The following is a 16,344-nucleotide window of genomic DNA, read 5'->3' as shown; positions in this document are numbered from 1 at the left end:
TTTTGTTATAACTGTTCGTTTCCATGACTACCAGCCCTGTAGACTGTAAGAATCTGGAAGGTAGGGACCTTACTCATTTTTGTATCTTCACCATCTAGTAATAAGCTTGGCACACAATAAATATTTTTAAGAATGAATGAATGAATGAATGGATGGATGAATAATAATGTGCAAATCAGAGGATGGATCAAAAGGTGAGAATCCACTGCAAACATCTATCAATACAAATATTTCTTAGGGATAAGAAAAGAATAATCAATCAGAATTTACTGCCAGCTATCTAAATTAATAAAATAAACTTGAAAGCGTAATAAAATACCTCAATTAGAAAGGTCAACTACTATAAAAAATGGAGAAGAGCCCAACTCCAGGGAGCTTAAATGCTTTTTCTGGACCTCAAATACATCATCTGTATTTCTCTTAAACTCTGGTTTGGATTTTTTTTCATTCAAGCAATGGTCCCATTTATACTGGATTTAGCTCAAACACTCATACAGAACCTAAGTGACAAGAAGCAGATAAACACGACATACACTGCCCCTAAAGTGTGCTCCAGCATGTTTCCCCTACTTCAGTCATTCCCCCTCCACCTTCAAGAATGTTCCCACATCTGCAAGTACATCACTACTACAACTCAGTAGTTTTTGGTAAACCAACCCACTGTTTTTTCAACTCAAATACCAACTTAATAATCTTCCTATGCCGTAAAAACTTATGAAATCACAGGTTTGATTCACTAATAATACATTTTTAATATACCTTAAATAAATATTTAACTATGAAAGTAAAAAATATTTATTTGTGAACTGCTTGGAATTCTATCAAGTAATTAAACCAAGTGTGACTCGGCTCCACCAGTGGTGGCCAGTGCCCAGAGTCACCCACTCCCAACCTTCCCTGTTCCAGGGCCACTCCTCTTTTGATCTAAGACTCTATACCTGATTTATGCCCTTCTCCAGGCTCTCTGAATTCACTTGGTTTTGAGTTTCCTTCCTTTCGAATTTTAACTTAAATACTTAATTTTTTTTTTTTGGTAATAAGCAATAAAGGAGAAACTTTATAAAAAGCTAATATGACTTAATCCTCGTGACAGCACTCTGACGGAGGACTGGTAAAACTTCACTATGGTTATTTTTTGTCTGCTCAGATTGTTAATTCACCAAACAATGGAAGAAGGACTTTCCCCATTGGTTGTGCTTTTAAAAATATTCTAACATGCTTAAACTTTAGGTGATACCAAAACAAATTTTAAACTGTTTTAAATTATAAAAAATTTGAAAACGGAGTTTTCTTTTTCCCTGAGTCAGATTCACCCCACGTACAAAACTACAGTAAAGATTTGCACATCGGATTATCAACATAATCCAAGTGCTTTTTAAATTTTATTTTAATTAAATTAAAGTAATATCAAGGAAGCAAAGTTCATTCATACTCAGAACAATCTCTAAAATAAGATCTTGATTAGAAGCACTTCTGCTCTGGGAAAGAGGAGTAAACACACTTTTCCCTCTTTCTCCTGCTGAGTACAACTCCCTGGGCATTATACATAAAACAAATAGAAGACACTCTGAAAGGCGGACAGAAAGCAGACCAGCAGGGAACTCAAGACCTGAGGAGTGACACAGAGGTGAGTCCCCTGAGTTTACTTTTGCCACATATATCCCAGCCTTGGAGGTGAAGAAGCTGACAATCGGGAAAAACCAACAGGAGCAGGCAAAAAAGCTCCAACAATCCTGCTCTCCCCAAACACCCAGGAAAGATGCAGCCAAGCAAGACAGAAAACTCTTAGACAATAACCACTCTACTCCAGCCAAACACCACAGAAAAAAATTGTGGTCCAACTCCACCCGTGCTAGCAAAGGCCAAGGGGGGAACCGAGACTTCCTTTCTCACCAGACTGATAAATGGTATCAACTGGTCACGGTTAGTTTTTAGCCAAGTATAATTTTCTAAATGTCATGCAGCTTCAGAAAATTTTAAGAGTTAATATTGTAAAAAATTAACACACACCACTGACCATATCATTGGCAACAGACGGACTACAACTACATATCCCCACCTTGTCCTGGTTCTCTACCTGGCTCTTTATCCCCTCCCTTTATGTTTCCTTCTATCCTTCGTCCTCCGACTCCCAACTACTGACATTCTCCAAACTCTTTGATCTTATCCTTTTCTCTGTACACTTTTTTCTTTTATGGGAACTGTTTATTTTTTTTATCTCAACGTTCGCACTAGGCCTCTTCTCTTTTATCATGCCATTCTTTGCCCAGAGACCCGACTGCCTTCCATTAGGAGTCCACACCCCTTTGTTGGATTTTAAGGTCCTTGACTCTCTCTTCCCCCAACTCTCAACATGAAAGTTCTCCTCCAATCAGAAAAGTCTCCCCACTGTCTTCACACCTCCTCTAATATTTCCAGCCTGTGGGCCTCAGAGTTCATGTCGTTTCCACACACACAACATACCGTCCTCCCTCCCCACTACCAATTCAAAGCCCCCTGTCCTGCAAATGCCCCCATGCCAGCCAACCTCCTCCAACAGGCCTTCCTTGGTTATGTCAGGGCCCAGAAAGCTCTCCCTCTCTGTACTCAAAGTTGACCATCATCTGCTCTGTTCATCTGACTTGCCTCAAAAATCAGTTTCTTTGAGAACTAGTAAATATTAATTAATATTTGTTTTTTGTTTTCTATACCTTTCCTCTTGACCAGTTTTATAAACGTATAACATCTCTAAGCTAAAGTGATCTTAACTGCAGTTAATACAGTGCTTAAAATCATTACTTTCCCTTTGTTTCTCTCTATAGAGAGAATGTAAGAATGTATACATTCTTACAACAAATGGAAAAGATAACAATTAATATAGTAAGACTAATTTCCTAAGAACCAAACTGAAATCTATAAACACACTTTACATAAATAATCTATAACATTTTACATAAATTATCTATAAAAGATAATTCACTGAAGAAAAATTGATAGTTTATCATTATTGAGAAAGAATAACTTTAGCTTAGTACTATCTTTGACTAATAGTTATTCACTCTAAATTATCATACAATACAAATTAATTCTGTACCTAGACATATAAAAATAAAAGTGAAGCTTTTCGTGGTCTTTAAATTGTTATCCATGGTATATGAAATGCTTTGGAGACCTCTTGTGGTCAAAGTTAAAAAATACAAAACAAAACAAAAAACCTAATACGTACTTAAAATGGATATTCTGTAATTCCAAGGCATTCTGCCTTTTCTCACAAAGCTTTATTATGTCTTCACTATTAATAAAATATCAACCACTAAGTGACAAAAACTGCTGGTTTTAACTTCAGGTTTATAGTGGAAGAAAAAAAAGGAATTCTAAATCTGAGACTCAAGAACCTACCCATCACTATTTAAAACAAAGAAGAAGATACCACCAGAAACAGAAAACAAACTCTTCTCCTTGAAAATTCAATGCTATGTTATTTACTGGTAGTAAATATGGAACAGAGTTTTGGCAAGCTCTGTTCTTCATACCCTGATTAAAAGCATTCCCGATCCCCGTTGCTAACTTTTTTTTTCTTTTTTTTTAAAATAAGGCTAGGAATTGTATCTCAGGTTGATAAAGGCTAAATTTTATGGATGTTAAAGTGGACCCACTAGCATTTAGGGAGAAATTAAGGTAGGACCACACTTCACACAGTAAAGCAAAAAGCAAAATAAAAAGTGAACTAGAAGTTGAATGTAAAAATTTTTTTAAAATAATAAATCGACTAAAATAAAATATAAGTAATTATGTAAGTGTTTTCAGAATAAGGAGAGATATTTCTAAGCATAAAAATAATGGAATGCTACCATTAAGTTTGGAGGACTTAATTGGTCCAGGCAGTACACTAAAAATACAGAGAAATAGTGAATTAATATATAATCAAAAATGTTTTTTCAAGAGAGTCAAAAAAAAAAAAAAAAGGAAATCCCCAAAGGCCAAAAACCATATGAAAATCATAGCTGTGGATGGGAGATGACACCATAAAGGGTCATGAACAGAGAGTAGAATATGACGGTCCAACATACTTCTAGTAGGAGGTCCAGTGGAGCAGAGGGGAGAGTCAGTATTCAAAGAGATAATGGCTGATGGGAATAACATAAAGAACAGCTTCCATCTATAGAGAGCTTTCTATGCTAGGTGCTGTTTCAAGCACTTTGCCTTTATTTTAACTTATTTAATCCTCACAGCAATCCTATGAGGTAAACACTCTTACTTTCTCTATTTTACAGAAAAGGAAACTGAAGGACAACACAATTGAGTAATTCAACCAAAGTCACTAAGAGGAAAGCCAATTTTCGAACCCAAACCCTATGTCACAAGAGCCACACTGCTTGACCGTTTGACTTTTGAACCTCTACTGCTCCATTCTATATCTAGATGTAGATCAGCTTTAGACTACACAGAAATGTGGATTAATTGTTGACTGTTTAGTCCATTATGTGAATAAAATAAAAAATTACATGTGGTTAGTAAACACAGGAAAAATTACATACTCCCAATGCTAACCAGAAAAATACAAATTAAAACAAGACAAAGGCAGTCATCAAATTTGGTAAAACCCACATATGACACCCAAACTATCTTTGGTATGCCAAATGGCTTTTGAATCTCATTTGATGAGTAAACATTTAGGAATATCCCCAGGTGATGCTGCCTGCCAGCCAAAAAATTCCATTTTGGCAAAGTCTTTGTGGAATGTTTTAATGTTTTATTGAATTTTGCCTTTATTGTTTTATAAAAATAAGTGCTTTGTGACCATCTAGAGGGGTGGGATAGGGAGGGTGGGAGGGAGACGCAAGAGGGAGGAGATATGGGGATATATGTATATATATAGCTGATTCACTTTGTTATACAGCAGAAACTAATACAACAATGTAAAGCAATTATACTCCAATAAAGATGTTAAAAAAAAAGAGAAGACTTTCTAGTTAGAATGCTGTGATTATACTGTAGCTAGAATTGAATATATCCAATTCTCTGAGAATGAATAATAATCATAGTATGAGATATGATAATAGTCTCAAATATTTTGTCTAGTTAAAACAGTGTTTGCCACCAAAATGGGATAGATAATCTATGCCAACTGAAGAATTTCCACTTGTCTAAATTAATTTATACATTTGTCTGTTGGGCATTATACCTTGTGTGATAGATTTCTAAATGATGTGCTGTTTCAAAATCTTAACGTGGTCTTCATTTCTAGCTGTTGTTCAGTAGTACTGGTTTGAATCATAGTATTCTACTAAAAATAAATCATAAATTGTGAAAATAAATAAATAAATAAAAGCTAAAAAAAATAAGTGGAAATCAGAAAAATGAGAGTGTTGATTCAACTGATCAACTTTAATCTCAATTACATCTAATTTAATCAAATATACACTCAGGTATGAAGGAAAATTAACAAAATCAAAGATATAAAATATGGGAAATATAGTTTTAGAAGACTATCTTTAAAATCTTTAGAGATTTTATTAACTTTTTTAGCCCCCCAAAGGCAACATCCCTTATCAGTCTACTTGTCTGACTTTTAATTATCCAAGTTTGAACACTGTCAGAAAAGGATTAAGAACAAAATAAGGGGAATTCATGCAGAATTTTTCATCTATCCAATTGGCAGAAATTATTTCAACGATCACTTCCCATACTAGCAAGGGCTCAAACAACCTGCCTATACTATAGTGGTAGAAGTATAAATTAAATTAATATTACCAATTCTAGCAAGCAATCAAGAGTTTTCTAAATGTTTATACTCTCTAACCAATTAATTCCACTTTTAGGAATTTAGCTTAAGAAAATAATCAGAAATGCACACAAATATTTCTATGCATGTATATTCATCATAGCAATATTTGTAATACTGAAAAAAATGAATACAATCTAACAAAAGGGGAACAGATAAATTACTGTATGATCCACTTATATGACTGAATGTTATGTAGTCATCTTGTCTTCATAAATACTCACTGAAATATTGGCAGATGCAATGATGTTCTCTAGAATTTGCTTCAGATAAATAATCCAGGGAGGGAGAGAATAGAGTTATAGATGAAATGAGATTGGCTGGTTGAGAAATATTGAAGCTGGTTGATGGATTCACAGCTTTCACTAAACTATTCAGTACAATTTCATATACGTTTGAAATTTTCCATAATAAAGTAAAAAAATACATGGGGAATTTTAAAAAAAACAGAATACAAAACTGATTTTGCAACATGAATCAAAGTTTATAAACAAAAAATGATGATACATATACACAGAAATAATACACCAAGATGTTTAACAGTAGTTATCTCTGAGTTATAGCTTGTTATTTTAATGGGTTTTTTTTTAACTCTCAACTTCCCCTAAATGAACATGGATTAGTGTTACAATCAGAAAAACATATTTTGAAAGCTACTTTGAAAGAATTTCAAGTCAGATGAAAAAGGAACATTCAACTCGAAGAACAAAGAAACATACAGAACTTCACTGAATCAATTAGTTTGATTTTCCAACTGATTTGTCAACCTATTAAATATAAATCTTCGTGGGCTCTCCGGCCTAGTCTAAAGTCCAAATTCCTCAATATACATAAAGTCCTCTTCACCTGAGCCCCAGCCCACCTTTTCAGTCTCTTCTCCCACCAAACTCCTTGGGTACAGAATCTTCTCACCTAGGCACCTTCATGTCTGTCACGCAATACATCATGTTTTGGGAATCCAGTTAGGTCTCTACACAACTGCCTCTCCCATTGGATTATAAACTCTGCCAGACACATATCACAAGCACATCTTCTCCCTCCATACGCCATGGTGCCTAGCACACTGCCTCATAAATAAGAGGAGTGACCATAGATCTAGTAAATTTAACTAGTGGACTCAGCCACAAATTGAAACTTGCAGCACAAATAAGGCATTTCCAAAATTATATAAACTTTCTAAGAAATGATTATCTGCAGAAACTGAAGATTAATTACCAAATAATATCATTTAATAATATCATAAACCCATTAATTATCAAATAATTTCATTAAATATCATAACCCCCTTTAAAAAGAGCAACTTCTAAAAGCCTTCATTAAGGAGACATTAAGGGTCATTTTGGTTTTCTTTTTCAGAATTTCCACTACTACTGATGAAATATTTTTATAAAGAAAAATCATTTTTAACAACTTTATTATCAGTTTGGGAATCAGATCTAAGTTTCAGAATCAACATGACTTTCCAGCAATGTGCTAACTCACCTAACAGCTGTGGCCTTGTGGATGAGCATCTCTGTTTGCTCTGACAAGTCTGATGGAAGCAGAAGCTCCACTGGCTGCAGGCACAATATCCGAGTTTCTAGCTCTGTACGGGAAGCAGAGTCCTGGAAACTGTCGAACACAACCTCACCTGTGGCAGGCTGCACTCCCTAAAAACAAAAATATAATGGCACAGAAAATATATATTTTTTCCCCATTGAAACTATGACACAGCATTAATAAACGTGGAAATAGTAAAGACGACACTCACAAGTATGTACTTGCATTTCTAAAATGTTTGAAAACCTGTCTGCTTTCCAAGACTCTTAAACAAGAAGTCAGACTCACCAATCTAAACTATGCTAGATGGGATTTTAGAGAGACACCCTGAGTCCAACTAAGTCCTGGATCTAACACACCGTACTGAGTGACTGTGACAAGTCACCAAACCCTCCTGGGCCTCAGGGTCCTCCTCTGTGACTGGGGATAAACCAGCCTACTTCCCTCATAGAGTTATAGTAAGGGTCAAATCAGAAAACAAATGAACACCTTCTAAGCTATAAAGTACTGTACAAATAGTGGCTGCCATTACTGAGAGTAAGAAGTGATATGTTTCTAGAAACCTGGCCACCAGAGTAGGAGTAAGGTACTATTTCATTATATAAAATTAATAAATAAAAAATATAGGGGGGATGGGAATGTCTGTCCGGAAGGCGAGGTCTGGGTGGCTCACCACAGCATCCACTACACAGCTTTTCTTTCTGGCATGTTAATTTGTTTATTGGAGTCACATTCTTTTGTTTTTTTTAATTAAAAAGATTTTCTTTTGGCTGCATTGGGTCTCCGTTGCTGCGCACGGGCTTTCTCTAGTTGCAAAAGCCTTCTTGGAATCTGACATGTTATCACTTTGGGACCGCTGGCCAGCTGCTCCTGACTTGGCCACATGAAGGCTCAGACTGTCCCAGTCTCTGAACTGAAGAGAACTAACACTATTAGCATATCTCTCACTACCATGAATGCAAGGTATTTCAATGAAGAGTATCAGGAGGACATCTACAAATCCCAGACTGGCATGTGCAAGTACTGAGGAATGGTGGAATAACCCAATGTATCTGGGTGACCTTTGGAGACAGCTGAGACAGAGCTACAACAGGGCAGTGGCTGACACCCAACTCATAGCCCATCTTCTCCAGCCGTGTGACTGACAGGGTCCTGGTGCTCCGGCAGGCTGTCAGGCCTGAGCCTCTGAGGTGGGAGAGCCGAATTCAGGACATTGGTCCACCAGAGACCTCCCAGCACCACGTAATATCAATCGGTGAGAGCTCTCCCAGAGATCTCCATCTCAACGCTAAGACTCAGCTCCACTCAACGACCAGCAAGCTCCAATGCTGGGCACCCCATGCCAAACAACTAGCAAGACAAGAACACAACCCCACCCATTAGAGAGGCTGCCTAAACTCATACTAAGTTCACAGACACCCCAAAACACACGACCGGATGCGGTTCTGCCCACCAGAACACACCAGTCCCCTCCACCAGGAAGCCTACACAATCCACTCAACCAACCTTACCCACTAGGGGCAGACACCAAAAACAACGGGAACTACGAATGTGCAGCCTGGGAAAAGGACACCCCAAACACAGTAAGTTAAACAAAATGAGAAGACAGAGAAATACACAGCAGATGAAGGAGCAAGGTAAAAACCCACCAGACCAAACAAATGAAGAGGAAATACGGAGTCTACCTGAAAAAGAATTCAGAGAAATAATAGTAAAGATGATCCACAATCTTGGAAATAGAATGAGGAAAATAAAAGAAACGTTTAACAAGGACCTAGAAGAACTAAAGAGCAAACAAACAATGATGAACAACACAATAAATGAAATTTAAAATTCTCTAGAAGGAATCAATAGCAGAATAACTCAGGCAGAAGAACAGATAAGTGACCTGGAAGACAAAATAGTGGAAATAACTACGGCAGAGCAGAATAAAGAAAAAAGAATGAAAAGAACTGATGACAGTCTCAGAGACCTCTGGGACAACATTAAATGCACCAAAATTTGAATTATAGGGGTCCCACAAGAAGAAGAGAAAAAGAAAGGGACTAAGAAAATATTTGAAGAGATTATAGTTGAAAATTTCCTTAATATGGGAAAGGAAATAGTCAATCAAGTCCAGGAAGCGCAGAGAGTCCCATACAGGAGAAATCCAAAGAGAAACACTCCAAGACACATATTAATCAAACTATCAAAAATTAAATACAAAGAAAAAATATTAAAAGCAGCAAGGGAAAAGCAACAAATAACATACAAAGGAATCCCCATAAGGTTAACAGTTGATCTTTCAGCAGAAACTCAGTAAGCCAGAAGGGAGTGTCAGGAGATTTTTAAACTGATGAAAAGGAAAGATTACTCTACCCAGCAGGGATCTCATTCAGGTTCCACAGAGAAATTAAAACCTTTACAGACAAGCAAAAGCTAAGAAAATTCAGCACTACCAAACCTACTTTACAACAAATGCTAAAGGAACTTCTCTAGTCAGGAAATACAAGAGATGGAAAAGACCTACAATAACAAACCCAAAACAATTAAGAAAATGGTAGGTGGAGAGGGCAAGATGGTGGAAGAGTAAGACGCGGAGATCACCTTCCTTCCCACAGATACATTAGAAATACATCTACATGTGGAACGGCTCTTACAGAACACCCACTGAACGCTGGCAGAAGACGTCAGACCTCCCAAAAGATGCCCTCAGGCGACCTACACGCAGAGGCGGGTCCAAATCCAAAGCTGAACCCCCGGAGCTGTGCGAACAAAGAAGAGAAAGGGAAATCTCTCCCAGCAGCCTCAGAGGCAGCGGATTAAAACTCCACAAACAACTTGATGTGCCTGCATCTGTTGAATACCTGAATAGACAACGAATCATCCCAAATTCAGGAGGTGGACTTTGGGAGCAGGATATATTAATTTTTCCCCTTTTCCTTTTTTTGTGAGTGTATATGTGTATGCTTCTGGGTGAGATTTTGTCTGTATAGCTTTGCTTTATAATAGCTTTATTTTATTTTATTTTATTTTATCCTCTTTCTTTCTTTCTTTCTACTTTTTCTCCCTTTTACTCTGAGCCGTGTGGATGAAAGGCTCTTGGTGCTCCAGCCAGGCATCAGGGCTGTGCCTCTGAGGTGGGAGAGCCAACTTCAGGACACTGGTCCACAAGAGATCTCCCAGCTCCACGTAATACCAAACGGCGAAAATTTCTCTGAGATCTCCATCTCAACATCAAGACCCAGCTTCACTCAACGACCAGCAAGCTACAGTGCTGGACACCCTATGCCAAACAACTAGCAAGACAGGAACACAGCCCCATCCATTAGCAGAGAGGCTGCCTAAAATCATAATAAGGCCACAGACACCCCAAAACACACCACCAGACGTGGACGTGCCCACCAGAAAGACAAGATCCAGCCTCATCCACCAGAACACAGGCACTAGTCCCCTCCACCAGGAAGCCTATACAACCCACTGAACCAACCTTAGCCACTGGGGACAGATACCAAAAACAACGGGAACTACGAACCTGCAGCCTGTGAAAAGGAGACCCCAAACACAGTAAGATAAGCAAAATGAGAAGACAGAAAAACACACAGCAGATGAAGGAGCAGGGTCAAAACACACCAGACCTAACAAATGAAGAGGAAATAGGCAGTCTACCTGAAAAAGAATTCAGAGTAATGACAATAAAGATGATCCAAAATCTTGGAAATAGAATAGACAAAATGCAAGAAACATATAACAAGGACGTAGAAGAACTAAAGAGGAACCAAGCAACGATGAAAAACACAATAAATGAAATTAAAAATACTCTAGATGGGATCAATAGCAGAATAACTGAGGCAGAAGAAAGGATAAGTGACCTGGAAGATAAAATGGTGGAAATAACTACTGCAGAGCAGAATAAAGAAAAAAGAATGAAAAGAACTGAGGACAGTCTCAGAGACCTCTAGGACAACATTAAATGCACCAACATTCGAATTATAGGGGTCCCAGAAGAAGAAGAGAAAAAGAAAGGGACTGAGAAAATATTTGAAGAGATTATAGTTGAAAACTTCCCTAATATGGGAAAGGAAATAGTTAATCAAGTCCTGGAAGCACAGAGAGTCACATACAGGATAAATCCAAGGAGAAACATGCCAAGACACATATTAATCAAACTGTCAAAAATTAAATATAAAGAAAACATATTAAAAGCAGCAAGGGAAAAACAACAAATAACACACAAGGGAATCCCTATAAGGTTAACAGCTGATCTTTCAGCAGAAACTCTGCAAGCCAGAAGGGAGCGGCAGGATATACTTAAAGTGATGAAGGAGAAAAACCTACAACCAAGATTACTCTACCCAGCAAGGATCTCATTCAGATTTGATGGAGAAATTAAAACCTTTACAGACAAGCAAAAGCTGAGAGAGTTCAGCACCACCAAACCCGCTTTACAACAAATGCTAAAGGAACTTCTCTAGGCAAGAAACACAAGAGAAGGAAAACACCTACAATAACAAACCCAAAACATTTAAGAAAATGGGAATAGGAACATACATATCGATAATTACCTTAAATGTAAATGGATTAAATGCTCCCACCAAAAGACACAGACTGGCTGAATGGATACAAAAACAAGACCCATATATATGCTGTCTACAAGAGACCCACTTCAGACCTAGGGACACATACAGACTGAAAGTGAGGGGATGGAAAAAGATATTCCATGCAAATGGAAATCAAAAGAAAGCTGGAGTAGCAATTCTCATATCAGACAAAATAGACTTTAAAATAAAGACTATTACAAGAGACAAAGAAGGACACTACATAATGATCAAGGGATCGATCCAAGAGGAAGGTATAACAATTGTAAATATTTATGCACCCAACATAGGAGCACCTCAATACATAAGGCAAATACTAACAGCCATAAAAAGGGAAATCGACAGCAACACAATCATAGTAGGGGACTTTAACACCCCACTTTCACCAATGGACAGATCATCCAAAATGAAAATAAATAAGGAAACACAAGCTTTAAATGATACATTAAACAAGATGGACTTAATTGATATTTATAGGACATTCCACCCAAAAACAATACACATTCTTCTCAAGTGCTCATGGAACATTCTCCAGGATAGATCATATCTTGGGTCACAAATCAAGCCTTGGTAAATTTAAGAAAATTGAAATCGTATCAAGTATCTTTTCCGACCACAACGCTATGAGACTAGGTATCAATTACAGAAAAAGATCTGTAAAAAATACAAACACATGGAGGCTACACAATACACTACTTAATAACGAAGTGATCACTGAAGAAATCAAAGGGGAAATCAAAAAATACCTAGAAACAAATGACAATGGAGACACGACGACCCAAAACCTATGGGATGCAGCAAAAGCAGTGCTAAGAGGGAAGTTTATAGCAATACAAGCCTACCTCAAGAAACAGGAAACATCTCGAATAAACAACCTAACCTTGCACCTGAAGCAACTAGAGAAAGAAGAACAAAAAAACCCCAAAGCTAGCAGAAGGAAAGAAATCATAAAGATCAGATCAGAAATAAATGAAAAGGAAATGAAGGAGACAATAGCGAAGATCAATAAAACTAAAAGCTGGTTCTTTGAGAAGATAAACAAAATTGATAAACCATTAGCCAGACTCATCAAGAAAAAAAGGGAGAAGACTCAAATCAATAGAATTAGAAATGAAAAAGGAGAAGTAACCACTGACACTGCAGAAATACAAACGATCATGAGAGATTACTACAAGCAACTCTATGCCAAAAAATGGCCAACCTGGAAGAAATGGACAGATTCTTAGAAATGCACAACCTGCCGAGACTGAACCAGGAAGAAACAGAAGATATGAACAGACCAATCACAAGCACTGAAATTGAAACTGTGATTAAAAATCTTCCAACAAACAAAAGCCCAGGACCAGATAGCTTCACAGGCGAATTCTATCAAACATTTAGAGAAGAGCTAACACCTATCCTTCTCAAACTCTTCCAAAATATTGCAGAGGGAGGAACACTCCCAAACTCATTCTACGAGGCCACCATCACCCTGATACCAAAACCAGGCAAAGATGTCACAAAGAAAGAAAACTACAGGCCAATATCACCGATGAACATAGATGCAAAAATCCTCAACAAAATACTAGCTAACAGAATCCAACAGCACATTAAAAGGATCATACACTCGGATCAAGTGGGGTTTATTCCAGAAATGCAAGGATTCTTCAATATACGCAAATCAATCAACGTGATACATCATATTAACAAATTGAAGGAGAAAAACCATATGATCATCTCAATAAACGCAGAGAAAGCTTTTGACAAAATTCAACACCCATTTATGATAAAAGCCCTGCAGAAAGTAGGCACAGAGGGAACTTTCCTCAACATAATAAAGACCATATATGACAAACCCACAGCCAACATTGTCCTCAATGGTGAAAAACTGAAACCATTTCCACTAAGATCAGGAACAAGACAAGGTTGCCCACTCTCACCACTATTATTCAACATAGTTTTGGAAGTGTTAGCCACAGCAATCAGAGAAGAAAAAGAAATAAAAGGAATCCAAATCGGAAAAGAAGAAGTAAAGCTGTCACTGTTTGCAGATGACATGATACTATACATAGAGAATCCTAAAGATGCTACCAGAATACTACTAGAGCTAATCAATGAATTTGGTAAAGTAGCAGAATACAAAATTAATGCACAGAAATCTCTTGCATTTCTATACACTAATGATGAAAAATCTGAACGTGAAATTAAGCAAACACTCCCGTTTACCATTGCAACAAAAAGAATAAAATATCTAGGAATAAACCTACCGAAGGAGACAAAAGACCTGTATGCAGAAAATTATAAGACACTGATGAAAGAAATTAAAGATGATACAAATAGATGGAGAGATATACCATGTTCTTGGATTGGAAGAATCAACATTGTGAAAATGACTCTACTACCCAAAGCAATCTACAGATTCAATGCAATCCCTATCAAACTACCACCGGCATTTTCACAGAACTAGAACAAAAAATTTCACAATTTGTATGGAAACACAAAAGACCCCGAATAGCTAAAGCAATCTTGAGAACGAAAAATGAAGCCGGAGGAATCAGGCTCCCTGACTTCAGACTATATTACAAAGCTACAGTAATCAAGACAGTTTGGTACTGGCACAAAAACAGAAATATAGATCAATGGAACAGGACAGAAAGCCCAGAGATAAACCCACGCACATATGGTCACCTTATCTTTGATAAAGGAGGCAAGCATATACGGTGGAAAAAAGACAGCCTCTTCAATAAGTGGTGCTGGGAAAATTGGACAGGTACATGTAAAAGTATGAAATTAGAACACTCCCTGACACCATACACAAAAATAAACTCAAAATGGATTAAAGACCTAAGTGTAAGGCCAGACACTATCAAACTCTTAGAGGAAAACATAGGCAGAACACTCTATGACATAAATCACAGCAAGATCCTTTTTGACCCACCTCCTAGAGAAATGGAAATAAAAACACAAATAAACAAATGGGACCTAATGAAACTTAAAAGCTTTTGCACAGCAAAGGAAACCATAAACAAGACCAAAAGACAACCCTCAGAATGGGAGAAAATATTTGCAAATGAAGCAACTGACAAAGGATTAATCTCCAAGATTTACAAGCAGCTCATGCAGCTCAATAACAAAAAAACGAACAACCCAATCCAAAAATGGGCAGAAGACCTAAATAGACATTTCTCCAAAGAAGATATACCGATTGCCAACAGACACATGAAAGAATGCTCAACATCATTAATCACTAGAGAAATGCAAATCAAAACTACAATGAGATATCACCTCACACCGGTCAGAATGGCCATCATCAAAAAATCTAGAAACAATAAATGCTGGAGAGGGTGTGGAGAAAAGGGAACACTCTTGCACTGTTGGTGGGAATGTAAATTGATACAGCCACTATGGAGAACAGTATGGAGGTTCCTTAAAAAACTAAAAATAGAACTACCATATGACCCAGCAATCCCACTACTGGGCATATACCCTGAGAAAACCATAATTCAAAAAGAGTCATGTACCAAAATGTTTATTGCAGCTCTATTTACAATAGCCAGGACATGGAAGCAACCTAAGTGTCCATCATCGGATGAATGGATAAAGAAGATGTGGCACATATATACAATGGAATATTACTCAGCCATAAAAAGAAATGAAATGGAGGTATTTGTAGTGAGGTGGATGGAGTTAGAGTCTGTCATACAGAGTGAAGTAAGTCAGAAAGAGAAAAACAAATACAGTATGCTAACACATATATATGGAATCTAAGGGAAAATAAAGGTTATGAAGAACCTAGTGGCAAGATGGGAATAAAGACACAGACCTACTAGAGAATGGACTTGAGGATAGGGGGAGGGGGAGGGGTAAGAAGTGACAGGGTGAGAGAGTGGCATAGACATATATACACTACCAAACGTAAAATAGATAGCTAGTGGGAAGCAGCTGCACACCACAGGGAGATCAGCTCTGTGCTTTGTGACCACCTAGAGGGGTGGGATAGGGAGGGTGGGAGGGAGGGAGATGCAAGAGGGAAGAGATATGGGAACATATGTATATGTATAACTGATTCACTTTGTTATAAAACAGAAACTAACACACCATTGTAAAGCAATTATACTCCAATAAAGATGTTTAAAAAAAAAGAAAATGGTAATAGGAACATACATTATCAATAATTACCTTAAATGTAAATGGATTAAATGCTCCAACCAAAAGATACAGACTGGCTGAATGGATACAAAAACAAGACCTGTACATATACTGTCTACAAGAGACCCACTTCAGACCTAGGGACATATACAGACTGAAAGTGAGGGGATGGAAAAAGATATTCCATGCAAATGGAAATCAAAAAAAAGCTGGAGTAGCAATTCTCATATCAGACAAAATAGACTTTAAAATAAAGACTATTACAAGAGACAAAGAAGGACACTACATAATGATCAACAGATCAATCCAAGAAGAAGATATAACAATTGTAAATAT

The 16,344-nt window shown here is 37.2% G+C and overlaps 1 protein-coding gene across 5 annotated transcripts in view; it reads right to left on the bottom strand.

The window, feature by feature from the left end:
* Window positions 1-16,344, bottom strand: part of MSH3 (mutS homolog 3) — a 262,769-nt gene that overhangs the window by 145,738 nt on the left and 100,687 nt on the right. For all 5 annotated transcript variants that reach the window (XM_061189407.1, XM_061189402.1, XM_061189403.1 and 2 more), the window contains exon 8: window positions 7,247-7,413. In XM_061189407.1, the coding sequence (XP_061045390.1) occupies window positions 7,247-7,413 (167 nt within the window). The remainder of the gene's footprint in view (window positions 1-7,246; window positions 7,414-16,344) is intronic.

Source organism: Eubalaena glacialis, chromosome 4 (assembly GCF_028564815.1).
Source record: "Eubalaena glacialis isolate mEubGla1 chromosome 4, mEubGla1.1.hap2.+ XY, whole genome shotgun sequence".
Classification (NCBI taxonomy): domain Eukaryota; kingdom Metazoa; phylum Chordata; class Mammalia; order Artiodactyla; family Balaenidae; genus Eubalaena; species Eubalaena glacialis.
The sequence above is the reverse complement of the archived record's forward strand: the minus strand, read 5'-3'. Positions and strand labels throughout refer to the sequence as shown.